The 22819-nt window shown below is 41.2% G+C and overlaps 1 protein-coding gene across 1 annotated transcript; it reads left to right on the forward strand.

Annotated features, from left to right (window-relative positions):
* The first annotated feature begins 1479 nt into the window (after positions 1-1479).
* Positions 1480-8760, forward strand: LOC139472432 (uncharacterized). Its single transcript, XM_071254909.1, has 3 exons — positions 1480-1606; positions 2592-3273; positions 7485-8760. The coding sequence occupies exons 2-3, from the start codon at positions 2649-2651 to the stop codon at positions 7958-7960; spliced, it is 1101 nt and encodes a 366-aa protein (XP_071111010.1). The 5' UTR covers positions 1480-1606; positions 2592-2648; the 3' UTR covers positions 7961-8760.
* The last annotated feature ends 14059 nt before the right edge of the window (positions 8761-22819 follow it).

The following is a 22819-nucleotide window of genomic DNA, read 5'->3' on the forward strand; positions in this document are numbered from 1 at the left end:
CAAGTCAGCGAGCCTGACCACCCGACCCCGTTAGTCGCCTTTTACGACAAGCATAGTCACCTTTTACGGCAAGCATGGGTTTGCTGAAGACCTATTCTACCCCGGAATCTTCACGGTGCCAATTAGCAAATAAATAATATAAATTAACAATTGTATTGTAAAATAACTTGGTTTAAATACAAATTACTGCAAAGTATATTACAATGACAGTACACGATAGAGTGGCAGTACAATATTCAGTGGCAGTACAATTACAATGGAAGTATTAAATACAATAACGGTGGTAATAACAGTGATAATAATATTTACCCAGCAGCAACAGTGGTCAAACTTCCAGATTAGGCCTAGGATGGATATTCAGGGTAAAAAAGACGATTTTCACACAACTGCTGGTCTTGATGTAATGTGAGATGATATAGCCACGCACTTGCCCTCTCATATGGTCTAAATCTCTTCTAGAAAGTTCCATAACAAGTTTGATTAGTCTGTAGCTGTTCTATAAGATTGCAGATTACATTTGACTCCAAACGCATCTAGTATAGTATCATCCATACCACTAATTACATTAGATAATACATTCTTGACAACTAAGTTTCCTTGAAAGATAATGAACCTCTACTGAATCTTAACGGAAACAATGTTATACATTTACAACATTGTTTAACATTATATGACACAGCCACATAACAACCTAGAGACAGGGTATCGATCACCCATTACTAATCTAGCCACGTTGAAGGACTGTTAAAATTTGCCATGAAATCTGTATATTTATATATATTCTCTCATTATGACAAGAGCCGCAGGCTAGGTTAATTCAGCCCTCGCTCGTCATTCCCAGTTTCATGGATAAAGAACTAAAATATTGCTGGTATATTGATGAAAGAGGTCTTAAACTATTCCTATTCATTCACTCATTAGCTTGATACAAGTACTGTCATTACGTCAGTGGCGCTATTCGTGTAACATTGTTATTTCATCCATGTCACGGTACGCTTTTCAAAACAACCATTTGTTCCAGATAGAAATGGAGAATATATCTTTTCCCGATTTTGTAAAAAAACATGTTCGCTGAATAAAACATATGCTGTGTCCCAATCCTTCATTTAACTCACATCCCGTGAAGATTCCGGGTTAGAATTGGTTTCAGCAACCCATGCTTGTCGAAAGAGGCGACTATGCTTGTCGAAAGAGGTGACTAATGGGATCAGGTCTCAGGCTCGCTGACCTGGTTGATGCATAATATCGTATCCAAATTGTGTAGATTGATGCACATGATTGTCTGGCCCAGACTCGATTATTTACATCAATAAAGCAATACAACATTTACCTCACCTTGAAGAGTCGAGCAGCGATACCTGCAGAGACTGTAACAGGGCGGACCATTGATTCCCGTTAGTTTCCCCACTGTAATCTGAAGCGCCACCTGTGCCGCTTATCAATCTCTGGTCCCATTGAACTTACTGTGTTGGGCATGATTAACCTTCGGGCGAGACACATTTCCGAAAGTTAAACACTCCATCGCTTCGACACAGGACGTTTATGAGATAGTCTCTCAGCTGTTCCCCTTGCCACAACTGAAGACCTGACAGTCTTCTACACGCAGGTATAGAGCACTTTGCGATCAATGTTATTCTTTAATGTTCCTTATTTTCAGTAATCACAAGGGGCTCGGGTGGCCCAGTCGTCGAAGACAGACCCGCTGCCTAAAGGCGGGCCCGAAAACTGATATCGTGGGTTCGAAACCAAGATTCGACCTGTTTCTGTCTCGTGCCATGTCAACACTATACCCGTGATGGTGGGTTTCGCCAAGACGTGGTATTTATCACGTCGAGCTTTCCTTTCGACATGACGCTGACACGCCGTGATATATATGGAATACTGTTCAAAGCGGTTTAAAACCAACTTATTCGCTCACTCACTCCTGATGGTTTCCCTGTACCCATCGACATCAGCTTCGTTTTGAGTACTGTTCGAATGTCAGCACGCTAAAGATGGCCGTCTAATCAAGTCGCACTCGTTTGGGAGAAAACTGTTGGAATTTATAAGGTTAATAATAATGATAATGATAATGATGATGATAATAATAATAATGATAATAATCACTCACCAAGTATTCATGCGACGTATGTTGCTGCAAGTTATAAAGTTTACAAACTACTCAAGGCTTCATATAATAAAGACCTGTGACAATGGAATCAAGGTGTATATTACTGAACAATAATATTACTCTGATCTATGCAGCATGTTATTGAAATTATCGTGGTTTGTGGTTTGCTGTGTTATTTCAATTTATTTTGTTGTGGTCAGATGTTATGGATATTCATTTACTTTTTTAAAAGTCTCTTTTGAGACAGAATAAGCCCACGGCACCCAATTATTGTCCTAAGAGCCGACTTATCAAGATCGGGTCATTACAAATGTGACATCAGGTTGTTTGTCGTCGTATCCTACGTCGCTCATACTATCAACCACTGGGTTGTCTGATCGTGGCTCGATTGGTTCTGGTATCGCTGGCATTTAAGTGAGATGCATATGTATTTTAAATAGAACTTATCGTATTACTTATTTATATATAACTCGTTTTGCAGTAAAGCGAGTCGGAGAAACGTGACGTTTCAAGCTGTAGGAACTACAGACCACTTACCATGAGAAGATATATCAGATACCTGGTCTTGTGCTGTGTCACGTGCATAATCATTTATATGCACAACATGTCCTCCTTGCTGAGAAACAGTGCCATCCGCCGCGTACGAAACTTTCAATTCCTGAGAGACGTTGACGTTAACGTCAGTTGGTCAAACGCGTGCTCCTATCACCTGCTTCACGAAGTAGACCGGTCAGCCTCATGCATGGAACCACAATGGTTGTGTGACGAGCAGGCCGGAATCAGTGACGTCATATGCAGATGGTTCCGTTCCCAAAACAACACGAGAGAAAACGTGACGTGTCTTCTGCCAGAAAGCAACAACCTGGATGTCGTAAATCAACATGGCGGCAGCCTCGTTCCCAAAATTGTTTACTACGTGTCTCTTGGGATAAAGGAGCCTACTTTCTTGCACTATATAAGTTTTTTGAGCGCAAAGAAGTTTGTGGAGCCGTGGGGTATATATGTTGTGAGTGATGTGGCCATGGGGGGTCACTGGTGGAATAAAGCTGTGAAGGAACTGGGGGTACGGGTCATCTACAGGCACCCGCCGCGACGTCTTAACAACGTCACCGTCAAGCATAGGACCCACATGTCCGATATCATCCGACTTCAACTGCTTCTAGGTGAGTTTTGTTTGTTTGTATTTTAAAGTGGCACTCAGCAATATTCCAGCCATACGTCGGTCTGTAAGTAATCGAGTCTGGACCAGACAATCCAGTGATTGACCACATGAGCAACGATCCACGCAATTGGGATCGATGGCATGCGTCAACCTTGTCAGCGAGCCTGACCACCCGATCCTGTTAGTCGCCTTTTACGACAAGCATAGTCGCCTTTTACGGCAAGCATGGGTTGCTGAAGACCTATTCTAACCCGGATCTTCACGGGCCTCCAGGTGATTGAATGTAGACAAAATTCATCATGTGAGTGACTGAGTGAGTGCTTTTTGGTTAGTCAATGCAGACAATTCACAACGAGCCACTGCCAAACGAACGTAAGTAAAATCACAACTTGAGATTGAAGTGCTTGTGTCGTGTGGACGTGGCACATGGTGAACACATTTAATAGCCTAGCCGCAATCCCCTGATCAATTGAAAATGATTCTTCCTTTCCACGCGAAACGCCAGTTATCAGTTGCGACCACCCCCCCCCCCCCCCCCCCCCCCCCCTGGACTTTTTATAGAAAACAGGTTTTTTTCAATCATGTAAATACAACACCAATTCTTGTCATTCTGACGTCAGGTGTATATATTGATGACAACACTAGGCCCCCATATAGATTTATCTACAAGCAAAGCTGTTGCCAGATGGCCCAGTGTGTTTCACCACGATTGACGGCTGCTCGGCCAAATACTGCTTCCAGTCGTATAGTGGAGTGAGTGAGTATGGTTTTACGACGCTTATAGCAATTTTCCAGCAATATCACGGCGGGGGACACCAAAAATGGGCTTCCCACATTGTTAACAAATGCGTTGGAACTAGAGAGAGTATACATACTCTCATTGAATGTATTGTAACAGGCCAACCATTGTGGCATTATTAAGGTGTGGGAGCGGTCGGGTAGCCTAGTGGATAAAGCGTTCGCTCGTCACGCCGAAGACCCGGGTTCGATTCCCGACATGGGTACAATGTTTCTGGTGACCCCCGCCGTGATATTGCTGGAATATTGCGAAAAGTGGCGTAAAACCATACTCACTCACTCACGAGGTGAGGTGAAATTGGGTTTAACGTCGCGTCCAAGATTATTGCACTTATATAGCGACGTGCATGCACGTGTTTGCGCGGCTGCTTGTACTAGTCCGGACTGATGCCGATTTATAGTGCTAGCTCACTGAGATACCATGCCGCAGTTAAACATGAATACCCCACTCAGACACAGTATACTGACTCCGAGCCGACCAGTCCTTGTTTTAGCCCCTTAATGCCGAGCGCTAGACAGGGTAACAACAATTACCATCTTTTAATGTCTTTCAGTATGACGCGGCCGGGGATCGAACCCCAGACCTTACGCTCTCCGGGCGGACGCCCTACCACTAGACCACGGAGGCGGCCTTGGCACTATTAATATCCAGAAGATTACTAATAAACTAAACAAACAACACTACGTAAAGTAATGGGCTAATAATGGAATTTACTGAATTAAAGATATATGCAATTAAAACGGATTGATGTCATTTGAAAAACGGACTCTAAAATATCCGATTAAAGGTACAATATTCGACTATAGATATTTAATTTTCAATATACAATATACTCATGGAAAACAACAATCAAGAAAACTAGAAAAATAAATTTTAATAACTTGTATTTAAACAGTTGCTTAAGTGATCCGATGAAACCTGTAAAAAGGGCGCTAGAATCTTTCATGATACATTAATATCAACTGAATATGATCTTAAAGTTTGTGATAAATGGCAATCAATGTTTGACTGTGAGTTTAATTGGAAAAAAATATTTGCTGTACATAGATTTAAACTGAAGGATGTAAAACTTTTAGATTTTCAAGACAGGAATGATCTACACAAAGAAGGAACTATCAACAATGAATCTTGTAGACAACAGTGTATGTAGCTTTAGCAATGCTGTCAATGAGAACACCAACCATGTCTTTTGGGAATAAAATAAAACTAAAAAACTTCAAACTTTGGCTTAATAATTATCTTTCACACACAAAAAATAAATTGACAAAATATCTGATTTTGTTTGGTTCTAACTACTCTAATACTTTAATTAATTATTTACTTGGGGGGGGGGGGGGGACATATTTGTGTCTGTTGATCCAAAGGAATCAAACCGAATATATATATACTTTTAAAACTAATAAAAACATATATTCATTCAAGAAATTTATTGCAATAAAAAAAATGACAAATAAAACTTAAGCAAAAAATGGTCACTTTTATTCTCAGAATTCGATTCGTAGCTCTTTTTTGCTACATGCTGTGTTTGAGTCGATTTCTCTCGAGGTATATATATACAGCAAATATTACAATTTTAGAATATGTTGCCCGCTGCTTATAATAAGATAATATGTTACATTGAACGAGATTAATAAGTCCACACGTTGAAGGGTGGATAGAGGATTTGTATTTCAAATGTCTAATTGGATAAAAATAATCCCGACCCGTGAAGATCCAGGTCAGCGCCCACACGTTGAAGGGTGGATAGGGGATTTGTATTTCAAATGTCTAATTGGATAAAAATAATCCCGACCCGTGAAGATCCAGGTCAGGAATTGGTCTTCAGCAACCCATGCTTGTCGAAAGAGGCGACTAAGGCGGATCGGGTGGTTCAGCCTCGCTGACTTGCTTGACTTGCTTGATGTATATCATCGTATCCTAACTGCGCAGATCGATAATCACGATGTGAGTTAACGGATTGTCTGGTCCAGACTCGATTATTTACACACCGCCGTCATAAAGCTGGAATATTGCTGTGTGCGGCGCTAATCAACAAATACACCAATAAACAAACAACACAACGTGTATTTCCTGATCAAATAATGGTGTGTTATTCTGTCCTCCGCATTCGATTGGTAACTTATGACATGTTCTGAACAATCACAATTACAGTAAACTACGGTTATAACGAACACGCTTATAACGAACTGACGGATATAACGAACTTACTTTTTGGTCCCGACTATTTGCTGTAGTTATGCTGTATACATGCTTATAACGAACTACGGTTAAAACGAACTAAAATTATTAGTCCCTTTGAGTTCGTTATAACCGTACTTTACTGTATGTCGCACCTGTTGTGATAGATTATGTAATGTTTCAGGTGCAGTTTTGCATCGAATGACTTGCCTTAAATCTTGCCTTGCAAGAATTTTGAAATTTTGAAAGTGTTCTGGAATTGAAACCCATCATTTTACATCTGAGATATTTTAGCTGTTTCTAACTTACAGATTTTATCAAATATTCCCGAGTTAATCAAGTTATCCTATGCACAGAACAGTGTTAGGTTTTTTATCGCTGCTATCACTACAACGCACATTCTATTGGGCCAATAAACAGTATCGTCCATTAACGTAAACTATGTTACCTTTCCAATATCTTGCCCAGGGGTTTGTCTCTCCCAATGTCCACCAATAGCCCCGGCTTCTGCGGAGGTGTCACACCCTTCATTGCACATCTTCCCGATCCGTATCCGCTCTGCGTGGTCAGTGACAACTATCAAGCCGCGAACAAAAGGGTAGAAGACATTGTTATTAACTCTACTCTATTCTGTTCTTATGACAGATTTTAGTGTACAGAGCCACTCATTTGTTTGGGAGGGATAGTTAAAACATTTAGTACTGCATAGCAAATAAAAACATAAATTGCTGAATATACCAATTTGTAAATATATTTATTTTGTTAAGAGTCTAGGGTCGTCTGAGCCTGGGGAGTCATTTGAACCTCCTACACCGACAGATACTAATGCAAGAACAGACAGTTGTTTGTTAATAGAAACACTATTTACCATCACAGTCTAAGGGTAACTCGATATGCATGTCGAGTATCCCAGTATTCGAGCTTTACTCTATAGTATTGGTAAAAGTCCCTCCATTTAATATTTTAATCTCTTTTTTGTTATATTTTTTTTTTGGAGGGGGGGGGGGGGGGGGGGGGGGGGGGGGGAGGAGGAGACCTACTGCATTCATCACCCAACATGTCCAATCTTATTTTCGTGTAGAATCAGACACAAAATCATCTTTTCCTATGCTTTCCTGAACACATTATTTAAAAAAAAAATAAAAAGAATTCTAGCCCCACTCCAGAATACTGTCTGTCACCAACATCGTCGTTAAACACAATTTCCTCACCCATTTCGTGTATTTGTTTCTCAGCCAATGGCGGTGTGTACCTCGATCTGGACATGGTCGTACTACAGTCTCTAGATCCACTCAGGGTTCATGACATCACACTTGGTCTCCTTGACAACGGAACGGGGATGGGAAACGCCTTCATAGCTGCCAAGAGACACTCCCCCTTCATCACCAGATGGTACAAGGACTACAAGAAGTACACCATTTCGCCATATAATGCCAACTCCATGGCGAAAGCTAAGCAACTGTGGTTGGAGAATCCCTCAACTGTTAACTTGGAATCGAAGAGACTGTACAATCCAAATTGGTTTGAAAGGGACGCCATGTTTAATAAAAGTAACTTCAACTGGCGACACAACTACGCCATGCATATCTGGATGGATACGCCATCTGTATCCTTTCCAAAATCACCGGATGATATCAAGAAACTTAACAATACATTTGGACAAGTTCTGCGGTATATCTATTACGGCAAGGAAACATTGTTGGGAATATGATCAAGACGTTTTTGAGAGAACACTGACAAAAACCAATGAGTTGTAGAGTGATGGTTCATGCAACGTGATATCAGGTTTTGTTGTGCTATATTATGTATGTATGTATGTATGTATGTATGTATGTATGTATGTATGTATGTACCAACCCTAGGATCACAAATCGGGGTCAAGGTCAACGTGACGTCAAAAGACGTGATAGAGAAGCATCACAATTCGGTTCTTTGCTATTGGATGTTCACTGGTAGCACTCTCTGTTAGTTGTCATCTCTGTGTAATATACAAACTCTAGATTATGTTTCTAGGTTTGTTAGCACCATCCCCGTGCTTGGGTTCTTCACCAAAGTAATGCACTTCTAACACCTTCCTCCCACATCAAGCTAAAACATGGTGATATGAATACTGTTCAAAGAGGCGTTGATCTCACTCACTCACGCACGCACGCACGCACGCACGCACGCTCGCACGCACGCACGCACGCACTCACTCACTCACTCACTCACTCACTCACTCACTTAGCACTACATCTCCGGTATACGTCAGTACACAGGTACAATGTCATACTTCGATCGTGTTGTGACACAGGAACCCTTTTTAATAGCTTTTAAACATTAAAAACATTTTTGGTGAACTTTCGTCAACAGATATACATACTCCCCACAATAAGAAAACCAGTAAATGAGTTTTGCTTGACGCCGTCTAGAACAGTATTGTCAGCTTGATATGTGGGGAGGGAAGCCCGCAGTGATGCAGGTCTCAACACAGCGAATTCCAGCGCTTTACCCAGCGCTTTACCCAGCGCTTTACCCAGCCCCTTTCCCCAATAAGAAAATGAAGAACAATTATGCATATAATGAATTGTTAATGAAAATTTAAATTACAATATTGTATTAACATACACTTGATTACTCATATGTTTGTTTGTTTGTATTTGTTTTCATAATCTATAGGACAACTACACAAACATGTTTTCATTATTGTTTTAGATACCCAAAACAATAAAATAATATTTTTACTAAATATGTCTCATTTTTTCCTAATATTGACTTTATTCAATATGGGCGTGATGTATACTCAATTGTAAGACTTTAGACACAGATCTACAAAAAAGTACATCTAGTATCAGCCAGGACAAACAAATGAATGCAACCCCATGACCTTCAGATGGTTTGCTTGCTTGACACATTTTATGATGACTACCCATTATGTTTCTAGGTTTGTCAGCACCATACCCGTGCTCGTGGATTTCACCAAATTGGTAAATGTCTGAGACCAACATCACGCAGGGCTTTCCTCCCAAATCAAGCTGATACACCGTGATATAACTGGAATACTGTTCAAGGCAGTGTTAAACCCAACTCACTCACTCACTCACTCACTCACTCGTGATGGGTACCCAGGACCCATCGTCCACAGCTTCGTTTTGAGTCTAGTTCGAACGTCACCGCGCTAGAAATAGCCGTCTAATCAAGTGGCACTCGTTTGGGAGAAAACTGTCTGTTTATAATAATAATAATAATAATAATAATAATAATAATAACCGGCCTGACTGTGCCAAGATCACCCAAACCCTCTTTACTGCATTTTTTTTTATCTTAATCTGTAAATAATAATAATAACAATATTGATAATAATACTTGTGGTACGGAGTTATTGACCATCTCGTGGAAGGTCAGGCCTATGCGTACTTAGGGGTGCAGATTAGGGTCAAACTTCAGAATACCCATATCAAGGGCAAACTTCGGGCAGAGTACAAATGTAGACTTAAGAAAATCTGGAGTTCAGAGCTGAACGCTTTCAAAAAGGTCAAAGCCACAAGTACTTATGCTGTGCCCGTCTTGGATCCAGGTACACCCTGATCCAGATAAGCCCTGATCTAGGTAAGCCCTGATCCAGGTACACCCTGATCCAGGTACACCCTGATCCAGGTAAGCCCTGATCTAGGTAAGCCCTGATCCAGGTACACCCTGATCCAGGTACACCCTGATCCACGTAAGCCCTAATCCAGGTACACTCTGATCCAGGTAGGCCCTGTAGAAACGTAACTAGCATTATACTCAAGAGATCCTAGAGATCCACCAGATGGCCAACCCAATGTCTACATTGTCACGGTCCAGTGTAGAAACGTAACTAGCATTATACTCAAGAGATCCTAGAGATCCACCAGATGGCCAACCCAAAGTCTACATTGTCACCGTCCAGTGTAGAAACGTAACTAGCATTACACTCAAGAGATCCACCAGATGGCCAACCCAAAGTCTACATTGTCACGGTCCAGTGTAGAAACGTAACTAGCATTATACTCAAGAGATCCTAGAGATCCACCAGATGGCCAACCCAATGTCTACATTGTCACGGTCCAGTGGAGAAACGTAACTAGCATTATACTCAAGAGATCCTAGAGATCCACCAGATGGCCAACCCAAAGTCTACATTGTCACGGTCCAGTGTAGAAACGTAACTAGCATTATACTCAAGAGATCCTAGAGATCCACCAGGTGGCCAACCCAATGTCTACATTGTCACGGTCCAGTGGAGAAACGTAACTAGCATTATACTCAAGAGATCCTAGAGATCCACCAGATGGCCAACCCAATGTCTACATTGTCACGGTCCAGTGTAGAAACGTAACTAGCATTATACTCAAGAGATCCTAGAGATCCACCAGGTGGCCAACCCAATGTCTACATTGTCACGGTCCAGTGTAGAAACGTAACTAGCATTATACTCAAGAGATCCTAGAGATCCACCAGGTGGCCAACCCAATGTCTACATTGTCACGGTCCAGTGTAGAAACGTAACTAGCATTATACTCAAGAGATCCTAGAGATCCACCAGATGGCCAACCCAATGTCTACATTGTCACGGTCCAGTGTAGAAACGTAACTAGCATTATACTCAAGAGATCCTAGAGATCCACCAGATGGCCAACCCAATGTCTACATTGTCACGGTCCAGTGTAGAAACGTAACTAGCATTATACTCAAGAGATCCTAGAGATCCACCAGATGGCCAACCCAAAGTCTACATTGTCACGGTCCAGTGTAGAAACGTAACTAGCATTATACTCAAGAGATCCTAGAGATCCACCAGGTGGCCAACCCAATGTCTACATTGTCACGGTCCAGTGGAGAAACGTAACTAGCATTATACTCAAGAGATCCTAGAGATCCACCAGGTGGCCAACCCAATGTCTACATTGTCACGGTCCAGTGTAGAAACGTAACTAGCATTATACTCAAGAGATCCTAGAGATCCACCAGGTGGCCAACCCAATGTCTACATTGTCACGGTCCAGTGTAGAAACGTAACTAGCATTATACTCAAGAGATCCTAGAGATCCACCAGATGGCCAACCCAATGTCTACATTGTCACGGTCCAGTGTAGAAACGTAACTAGCATTATACTCAAGAGATCCTAGAGATCCACCAGATGGCCAACCCAATGTAGACACGACACTAGAATCATACTCAAGAAATTCTATAAAACGTTGGAGGCTCGAACTGAAACGTTCAACACATGGTGGACATTGGATCAGTGGAAAATCTCAACGTCAATCAACCATTATAAGCATTCGCGCCCACTCGTGTTATTCGGGCGGCCATTTATCAATCTTAAAGGCAAAGTTAAATTAATAGTCGTCTTGCTGTACAAAATCTGTTTGTTTACGTGGATATTTTCTAAAAATAACACATTTTCCCTCAACATGAAGAAGAGCCATTGAATTGAAATCTTATATTTCTGTGAAATCGATAGGCACCAGTCGTAACTAACCCAGTATATTACTCTTCAAAAAAAGATTCGCAAAGCCAGATTTGTATGAGGTAGGAAAATACATTTATACAAGGAACCGTACAAGGTACTGAGCCAAAATGTTATGGATTGTAGTCATCTCAGTTATCGGTACATTGGAAAAGCCCAAGGTGAAGGTCAGCTACCAACAATAACGCCTATGTCCCCCCTTGGAATCGATAGCTGTCTGACATCTCCTGCTCATGGGAGAGACGAGTATGCGAATCACATCCCAGGGAATGGTAGCCAACTCGGCCTGCAACGCAAAAGCCAACTGCTGCAACGTCTTGGGTTGTGGTTGACGTCGGCGTAGCGGTCTATCCAATTCATCCCACAGGTGCTCTATCGGGTTCAAATCCGGGGATCTGGAGGGCCAAGGGAGAACATCAACGTTGTTGTTGTGTAGACAGGCTCTTATTATCCGTGCTGTATGCGGTCGGGCGGTGTCCTGCTGGAATACACCATTGCCGTTGGCTGTAATTGGGAGGACGTGTGGTAGGAGAATTTTTGTTGATGTATCATTGAGCCGTAAGGTTGCACTGGATATGGATCAAACCTGTCCTGCCATGATACGAAGTAGTCAACCACATCATAACGCTACCCCCACCAAACATGTCCACTTCCTGTACGCAGTTTCCGGCGTAACGTTCTCCTCGACGTCTGTAGGCCCGTGCTCTTCCATCCCCTCGACGGAGGAGAAATCATGATTCGTCGCTGAACCAGACATCTCTCCGTCGCAGTTGAGGCCATCCCCTGTGTTGACGACACCAATGCAGTCGTTGTTGACGATGTTGTCTACTCAATATGACGCGTCGAACAAGACGTCTTGCTCGTAGACCTACTGCTCTTAAACGGTTTCGTACGGTCTGATCGGAGACTCTGCGCAGTCCGTGTATTTGGGATGCGGTTGAGGTGGCTATGGTCGTCCTTTCAGGTGGCGCAGTCGGATGTAGCGATCTTGGGCGGGGTTGGTTACTCTTGGTTATCCCGACCTTGGCCGATCACGTGTTGACCCATGCTGTTGAAACCTATCCCATAGCCTTGTGATGGTGCTGGGCGCTACATTCAAAACCCTGGCTACAGCCGATCGGGATTCCCCTGCCTGCAAGCGGCCTATGACGTTGTTTCTTTGCCCTTCTGTTAATCTTGGCATGTTCGAACTGTCACTGTTCGATTGACGCAGATGTCAGGCAACCAAAATCCCTGCACATAAATACCGTTCATAGTGCTGATGCACGTTCAGTGCGTGCAGATCCATGGCCCTTTATTAATGCACTGGGTGCGTTTTTCCGAATCGTACGTGTTTCCCGACTGAGGGTTTGCATGTCCTTGTTGTGATCATTTTTATCCGGGAAATATGTCACTGACACTATAACACATAAAAGCTCTTCATTTTGCACATGTTGGTCCGCTAATCTTGCTTTTATGGCCAAAAATATTCGTATTGCGTTTCTTTTTTTGAAGAGTATATTTGAAAAGTTCTGTGGAGAAATACGGAAATTTTTGGAACCGGATACAAGCCCAGCCATCAATTTGTTGCCTTGTGAAAACGAAAGATAAAAATACCCCATTTAATTCCAGCATATGAAAGGCACCCGTTCAACACTGGCCTGATTTGTGGATACAAAGTTATGCTCTTGTACCCTCATTTGAACAAATCCCAAGAAATTTAAAAAACGACCATAACCCTGCACACTAGTTATTAACGATGGCGGTTTTCACTTAGTTTGTTTGTTTGTTTGTTTGTTGTTTAACGCCGCACTCGGCAATATTCCAGCTATATGACGGCGGTCTGTAAAATAATCGAGTCCAGACAATCCAGTGATTGACATCATGAGCATCGATCCGCGCAATTGGGATCGATGACATGTATCAGCCACGTCATCGAGCCTGACCACCCGATACCGTTAGTCGCCTTTTACGGCAAGTATGGCTTGCTGAAGACCTATTCTACACCGGAATCGTCACGGGTCTTTTCACTTCGTAACATATTCATCACTGACTGAAGTATTTAAAATGCCATTTGCTGTTTTCCGAGAAAATGCTGGTATTGTGATGAATAGTGATGTTCAAAAGATGAAACAATGAATTTTAGTTGCTAGTTGGTTTACGCCACTATATCACGACGGCCTATAAATAATCGAGTCTAAACCACCCGATCCACAAAGTCCCCTCGTACGTGCACCCCCAAGCTGTTTTACTGTATAAATACAAAGATATTTTTCACGTAAAATTAACAGCTTAGCGATAGGTTTACACCGTCATTTGATCGGAGAAGTCATTAATGATTTACTGTTAACAAGGCCAGCTGTCACCCCTTTACATGTACTTTGATACCGCCGTGATCCGGTGTCCGTGGTCGAGAACACCTGCTGTTTACACTTCATAGTGACAATTGATTGATGTAACTCAGTTGGCATGGCACAAAGTCGATGTTATAATTGAACATCGCCTTGGTGGGAGGTACAGCATGTTTCTTGGCATCCGCCAGCCCCTAATATTGTTTCTATATTTAGCTCTGTAAAGAAACAAAATCTTTAACTCAAATTCCGGTTCTTTTCCACATGATTCCTTCTTTTTACACACACCTTGTGTCATTTCGTGCGATCTCGCCACAAGGCGCGTGAAGAAAGGTACGATATAAAAGTACCATATAATATTGGATGGTCTCTGGTCCCACCCTACGCTGGTTTTATAGTGGCGGTTGAATGAGTTACCATGCCGCAGTTTAACATGGATCCCCAACTCAGACACAGTATACTGACTCCGAGCTGACCAAATCTTGCACTTATAGAGCATGCACGTGTGTGTGTGTGTGAGAGGGAGAGAGAGAGAGAGAGAGTACGTGTGAGAGTGTGAGAGAGAGTATATGTGTGAGAGTGTGTGTGTGAGAGAGTATGTGTGAGACTGAGTGTGAAATAGTATATGTGTGAGAGTGTGTGAGAGAGAGAGTATAGTGTGTGTGTGTGAGAGAGAGGGAGTATATGTGTGTGTGTGTGTGTGAGAGAGAGAGAGGGGGGGGGGGGGGAGAGATTAACAACAAATACCATCTTTAAACGTCTTTTAGGGGCACGGGTGGCCCAGTTGTCTGAGGCGCCGCAATTCGCTGTGCAGAGTTGCGTCCCTTGGGTACGCCAGAAACCTATGATTATGGGTTCAAATCCCGGTTCACCCCGATTATGTTTCTAGGTTTATCAGCACCATACCTGTGCTCTTGGGTTTCACCGAAGTGGTAAACGTCCGAGACCTGCATAACTTCGGGCTATCCTCCCACATTAAGCTGACACGCTGTGATATAGCTGGAATAATGTTAAAAGCGGCGTTAAACCCAACTCACACAAACACTTAAACGTCTTTTTGTTTGACGCGGTCAGGGATCGAACCCTCGACCTTCCGGTGTCCGGGCGGACGCTCTGACGAGGTAGGGAGGAACGTCGTATGAACAGCTCGTGAGGTATTGACTGTTTCCTGTAGTTGCCTTTGTCATAATAAATCACATCGGAACTGCATGTTCCACTCCTGTACAACTTATTGATAAATATTCATGTATAGTTTTGTTTTGTTTGTTTTTTATCGCCACACTTCCGGGTATATGACGGCGATCTGTTAAAAATCAAGTCTAGTTAAAAAACGCCTGTCAACTGTGACAAGTGTTGCCTATGTCAATTTCAAGACTACATTTCATAGCAGACACCTGTCACTTTCCAAATACATATGTTTACATGGATTAGAACTTTCCAAAACTCATATCGGGTTTCAGCTAACTTTAGCGTCCACACGTTCGCATAAAAAACAGCACATTTAGCTCAGCATGATTTTTTTTATGAAAGTTGACATTTTCTTGAGTTGCACAGGCCGACTGAAAATGTCCACGTCCGAGGTCATGATTTTGTCACAGGGCTGCTGCAAAATTGGGCTTTCCTTCAAAACAATGGTCGAAGAAATAGTATCTGAAATTATTGTTTTATCAGGAATAATATATTCCAATATCGTATTACTTTAGTTGCAGCTTTTACTATATATGTATTTAGAATTATAAAAACCACAAGCGTAGCATTTTGAAAAGGTGATTGCTGTGGCAGGATATTTTTACGTATGGAACAATTTGACCAGTCACCGTAGGGACTTCCCGCGCGACAGGTATTTCAATTGCGAAAATGTGATGTTGACATATATTAGCCAATTTGCCAAAAATATGACTTTTAACGAGTCAAAGTATGGCATTTTTAATATATGTATCCATTCTTTAGCAACTAAAGTTCGTTTCAATGCGTCAAAAGCGGTAATCTGACCGTGGTTGCTGTATCTCTTCACACACGATTTCACCTAACTTGATGAAAATATCAAAACACAATATTAAATGAAATTTTGAATAAAATTAATAAAATATATTACAAACACATGTCCAGATATACAATGAACACGTTTTAATAACAAGATAGTATAATGATGGTATTGAATTGCGTACTTCAGTTAGGTTTTGCTGACTGGTACTTCCAGTGTTATGTGCTTGCGGTGATCTGCTGATAATGTTTTTTTTGAGATGGGGAAAAACATCTGTCAGTGAGACACCTGAGCTTATTAAAAATGTAAGTACGTTTTTGGGAGCCATGCGCTAGCGTGCGCTATAACCAAGGTAGCGGTTTATTGAAAGGCACAATAGCGAGGAAACGCTGTACTTGAGATTTGCGTTCCGTATCGTGGCGTATCGATAAATGGGCCGCGTTTATCGTATATCGTATCGTGGGTCAAGTATCGCGATGCATCGGAATATCGGTGTATCGTTTCACCCTTACCAGCTATATGACGGTGGTCTGTAAATAATCGAGTCTGGACCAGACAATCCAGTGATTGACATCATGAGCATCGATCTACGCAACTGGGATACGATGACATGCATCAACCAAGTCAGCGAGCCTGACCACCCGATCCCGTTAGTCGCCCCTTACTTCGCATGGGTTGCTGAAGACCTATTCACGAATACAGTTTCTTACGCATTCATTGTACCCATGGGGAATCGAACCACGTTCTTCGGATGACGAGCGAACGCTTTAACAACTCAACCACCACAATTGATGCTAGATATTGTATGAATGAAATACGTTGTCCTGTTGTATGCCGAGTCTGGTAAAACGTGACAAAAAACAACTTGGGATTTATTTAAGGATTGACTGTGTATTTTTTTCGGTTCATTGAGGTATGAATCGAAAAACCGATGTGCAAACTGTATGAATCCGCGTAGCGGATTCTTACAAAAGTTTGCACATCGGTTTTTCGATTCATACCTCAATGAACCGAAAAAAATACACAGTCAATCCTTATAATTAAATTCGACAACGTAAAACATGTTTTATCTACAATAGTTTAACCCAAAACAGTTGCATATATCAAAACAGACAAAAATGATGAACATTCCAGGTGTAGGAATATATACAGTGGCGTGACATGAATCAGGTGATCGTTTAATTTATGTACATAACTTGACACGCCTACACAGTCAGTAGCCAATCAACGGAGAGTGGGATTAAAACAATGTTCATTTGACCTGTCAATTAAGGCAAGAGGCGAAAAGACTTGCAACAGTCAGACTGTAACGAACCGGAAGAAATATGTCCGAGAGAAGGCGGCTGTTTCAAATAACATGGTCATTTACTGCGTGATTCTAACATTACTTCTCTGATTACGGTAAAACAGTTGGAGAAATGCTAGTTTGAAATGAAACGCGAAGACATGAAAGTTGAACCGAGGCGAGCGGGAAAAAAACTGGCGAGCGAGCCTGCACGTTTGCTGTTTCATTCATTCTCGGCCTTCGGTTTCAAAGGGTAGTTTGGACAATGAATAATGCATGAAAGTCGCTAAATGGTCTGTGCATGACGATACACGTGAGCAGAAAGGGAATTCCCTCGACTGTAATATTGGTATTCCCCGACATTCCGCAGTAATAAAAGTAGTGCGCAGCGGTGGGCGTGGCTTAAATTTTTACATTCATTGGGAAATGAATGCAATAACACGTGACCAATTCAGCTAATCAGAATGCAGGAATTTTCATGAACACAACGAAAATTTAATTATAAGATTTTTATTTACTCGGATATTCAGGTTCATGGGTAACATGTGTATCTTGGTGAACCGGGACAGGTCTTTACCACATAAAGTAGGGCACAAAAGCTAAAGCTTCATGCACTGATTACGTCATTGTGTAGACAGAATTCCTCAGGTGAATGTTACTTTATGCCACAGTCGGCAATGTTACAGCCAATTCACAGCAGCCTGGAATTAATCTAATCTGTACCAGAGAATGGCCGATAGGATGACGTGGAACCAGATCCATGTCATCGTAGAATGGTAACTCACACCGTCTGACACTGTGGCCCAACCCAGAGGTAGCATGCGCTGCATTGAAGTAAAAACACTTCATATGAGTTGGACATTCGTTGCAGAACATACACACACTCACACACTCACACACGCACATCTTTTATACTTCCGGAGTAAGTTGGGGGACACGGGGCCCAGTCACCACAATTCGCTGTCCAGAGTTGTGTCCCTTGGGCACGCCAGGAACCTATGGCCGTGGGCTCGAATCCCGGTTTGACCCGATTATGTTTCAAGGTTTGTCAGCACCATACCCATACTGGTCGGTTTAACTGAAGCGGTAAACGTCTGAGACATGCATCACTTAGGGCTTTCCTCCCACATTAAGCTAATTCAGACCCTCATCCCAGTTAAAGCTGACACGCACTGACATAACTGGAACACTGTTCAAAGAGGCATTAAACCCAACGCACTCACTCACTCACTCACTCACTCTAGAATAAGTTAATGTTATATGTACAGATCACACCACGTGAGAACAACAATTTGCATTATTAAACAAAAAATGATGTAAATGCTAAAGAAATCTTCACAATAATTCAACAACAAACCAACATGAAGGATGCTAATAACCCCTTAAAGTTTTTGCATTTTGTCAAAGTGAAACTAGGTTATTGAAAACTTTACTTTCCCCTTCTTGGGGCAATATTCCGACCGATATTAGCTCAATTCATTCAGTGTATTCCATGGTGTACAATGTCATATGAATAATAAACAGTGAATGAGCAACACTTTGAATCACCGCCAGATGCTTGTAGGATTCACGGCTATTTGTACACATAAAACACCATGATTTCTGTGATATAACTGCATAAGGTATCCACAATGTACATGCAAATAACACAACTGGCAAAACAATTACCATATTCCCCGTAATTAGCAGCCAGGGCGCTCTCAAAATTAGAAATAGGGGGCTCTTATTAGAATATACTTTTGATGAAAATAAACAGAGTTGAAAAATCGTAAATTTCGTGGTTTAAGCGGACAGCCTGAAATGATACTAAAGAAAGGTCTGTGCGTATTATACACGACAGATATATTTTTCCAGAGTTTAATTGCCCATTAGTAAGGGTGCACATAACACACAAGTGCGTATCATACACGAATAAATAAGTCGTGTACATAGATCAATCGGAAGTGGTGCTAATTGGGATTGTTCACTAGCCAATATATTATCGCCGTGGGCGCTTATTACGTCGAATACGGTAGTACAACAGTCGACCTACCCTGGTGAATGATACAACCCGGACTATGGTCACTCTGTTGTAGCACTACACACAACAGTCGTACTCGAGGTACAGAGGCTCACCTATCATTGATAATATACCACTCAGGTGGTGAAAATGTGCTGACTGTATTGAACTTAGTATTTAATATTTTATAAATTCTCTTTTTTGAGCGTCATACTTTTGATGATGCACCATGTCCAAAGGAATTGACCATTTGATATTCTGGGGCTGGGATTTTGTATGAGACTAAATATTTTTTATAGCTACAGCTGCAAAACTAGATATATTTCGTAATTCACAAATGAGCCTACATATAATTGAAATGGACAAAAAATATCAAGAATTTGCTCTCTTTATTATCCCGCCAAACTGATAGCATAATCATAATGATTTACCCAAAAAAATATTTCTAAACAAGGCCCAACAATAGTTGACATATATTAAACATGGGAATCAAAATAAAGTGTTGATTTTCCTGAAATTGATAGGATGCATAGATGCATAACAGTGTTTCCGCTTGATTCATCAGGTTTGCATTCATAAGGCAACAGCTGTGTCTGGCTCTCTTCCCACATTAAACAGTTTTATGTTTTTAAACCGGCCAACCTGTAGTGGAGCAGAAAACTTTATAAAAAAATTGAATTGATATTTCTTTCTCTTTTTCCTCACCTAGCAACAGGTATTTTCCTGTAAAAAAATGAAATGTAAAGCAAGTAAAATAAGGTGCGGCTTGAACTTGACAATGATCATGACTTGAGCCCTTCATTTTCAGAAACTTGCTACACAAATCTGACACGTGGCTAAGACCTTCTAAATTAAAAGTCAATGCAAATTACAAGTCCTTTCAAAGTTAATTAGCTACAATCACAAAATATGACATGAAAATACAACGTCTGTATGGTAGTATGATCACAAGATTCCTTGTCCTTACTTTGGGATATCAACATTTAAAAACACATCATCATGAGATCCCATGAGATATAGGATCCACTAACACACACACGCACGCACACACGCACGCACGCACACACGCACAGACACACAATCTACCACACACGCACATGCGCGCACGCACGCACACACACACACACACACACACACACACACACACACACACACACACACACACACACACACACACACACACAATCTACCACATACACACACGCATGCACGCACACACCCATGCACGCACACACGCAGGCACGTGCATTGGGGAAATGCTGTATCACGGATCAAGCCAGTCAATGCACTAGGGAGGTTGCTAAACAAATACCATGTGTTTCCTGATATTTCAAAAAACATGTACAAATACATTCATACACACAAAATAGTTCCTTACCAGACATGGGCTTTCTGTCATTATAATATTTTGAATTTCATCATTAATATAACTAACCTAAAACTATCCCTTAATTCCCCTGGATATTAAACTACATTTATTTTATTCTGTATATGTGTCTCTGCACAAATTGTTTTAATCAATTGCTTACCAGACAATGTCAAAACTGATCAATATTCTAGTTTTATATTTAGTGAAAAATACTTTCAACTGGAGTTACCTCATTCTTGTCAAATGTTCAATAATGCCAGACAGAAATATCCGAGAGGATGTGAACATCAGGGTGGGAAACCATTAAAGGGAGACAACTATGTTGAAGTTGTCCGCCATACTGCATGTTAGTGACAATTGCATTCGTCACCACTCATCCCTTTCCGTAACCTGCAAGAAGACTCATCCCTCTATCACAGAATGTTATACGCGAAAATACGACAAACCAACCAGAATGTGCATATGACTTCAAGTAATGGTCAATGAATCCCTCATAAATAATTTTTAATTTTACAAATGTCTTGCATTTGAAATTAGACCAAACATACAATTAAATGTGTTCAGTCATACAGTATAATAAGTCCTGATGTGTTTTATATAGCATCTGGAATACATGACATGGGGGAAAATATATGCAAATCAATCTTTTCGCTATCCCAGTTGCGCTTAGACGGAATCGAGTCGTAAAAAATGTCACTGAGAGGTGCACGAGTAGCTTTTTGCTTGTCCCTTAATAACATGAGTTGGTCACGAATGTAACCATTGTCCATCTACCCTTTGTTTAGCACTTAAGACAAATGACATGCCTTGTATTTCACAAATTGCATTCTACCCAGTTTACATAAAAATATGCATAACAAAGATATATACATATCTGATGATAAAGAAATAGGAGGAAAACTTCAAAATAACTAAAACTAAATTATAACATTGTAAATTGTTTCTTAATATCATGATATTATTGTATGTGATATTATTTTCATAACTTTACATATATGAAATATGATATTTTTCAATCAAAGTCAATCCTATTAGTTGCTATATTTACTTTATATTTTTCATATTTCTAATTTTTCACTTTGGGACAACAATAGGTATTTGTGTTTCACATAACCTGAACTGACCTATCACAGCTGGAACAATGTAAAAATTTCTAACATGTTTTACACTACCCACTCAGATGTTTACGTATAATATTATTGATGAAGCTATATTGACTTTCTGTTCAAGAAACACCTGATATCAATTCTAACCATGCCTTCTGTATTAAAAAGTATTTTCTTTCATTATACAATAATAATACCAAACCATACCTGCAGGGTCCATGTTATCAAAAAATGTAATTCTTAAAGTAAAAATATTATTACTACCTATCCTGACTCATACTTATTCTTTATCTCATTTCCGAAGGTAGTGGAAACTTCTTGAACAGTGTTCCCGGAGGAAAAACACAGCTCACCCGAATGCACACCGGAAGCATGTGACCAATCACTTAGGCTCTTCACTCTCTCTTACCTACAACCGAAACACGTATCAGGGGATGACTGTGAGGATGCGATGGCGTACGAGTCAGGATAATTAAAGATGTTATTTTTTCTTTAAAAAATACATATTTTACCTTATCCTGACTCAAACTTACTGCTCGAATCTCACAGTAAGAGGGTGGAGTGGATCTGGCACTGCTGCCTTGCATGCTCTGAGTATGACTGCTCTCACCCAGAAGGACAAGTTTGTGAAGAGACCTCAGCTGAAGGATTCCTTGAAAAAGGAATAAATAGCCTTTTAAACTTCTGCCTTCTGGAGCTTCTGGAGCTTGATCTTTGAGTGAGTGAGTGAGTTTGGTTGTACGCCGCTTTTAGCAATATTCCAGCAATATCACGGTGGGGGACACCAGAAATGGGCTTCACACATTGTATCCATGTCGGGATTCGAACCCGGGTCTTCGGCGTGCAAGCGAGCGCTTTAACCACTAGGCTACCCGACCGCCCCTTCTTGATCTTTGAAGACAGATATATGAGTAAGGCTCATATACAGCGCAAGAACTCCTCAGTATCCTATGATCCAAGAATGGATGCGTGTGGTGGGATGTGGAATTGTCTGTCTGGTTGCCCTGGCAGCTGGTTCTTGGCGAT

The sequence above is a fragment of the Haliotis cracherodii genome, unplaced genomic scaffold (genome assembly GCF_022045235.1).
Source record: "Haliotis cracherodii isolate W230 unplaced genomic scaffold, xgHalCrac1.p SCAF_24, whole genome shotgun sequence".
NCBI lineage: Eukaryota > Metazoa > Mollusca > Gastropoda > Lepetellida > Haliotidae > Haliotis > Haliotis cracherodii.

Coding starts and splice junctions, on each gene's coding strand:
- LOC139472432 (XM_071254909.1), top strand. CDS start 2,649: ATGAGAAGATATATCAGATACCTGGTCTTGTGCTGTGTCACGTGCATA. Junction 3,274..7,484: donor CCGACTTCAACTGCTTCTAG/GTGAGTTTTGTT, acceptor TTTGTTTCTCAG/CCAATGGCGGTGTGTACCTC.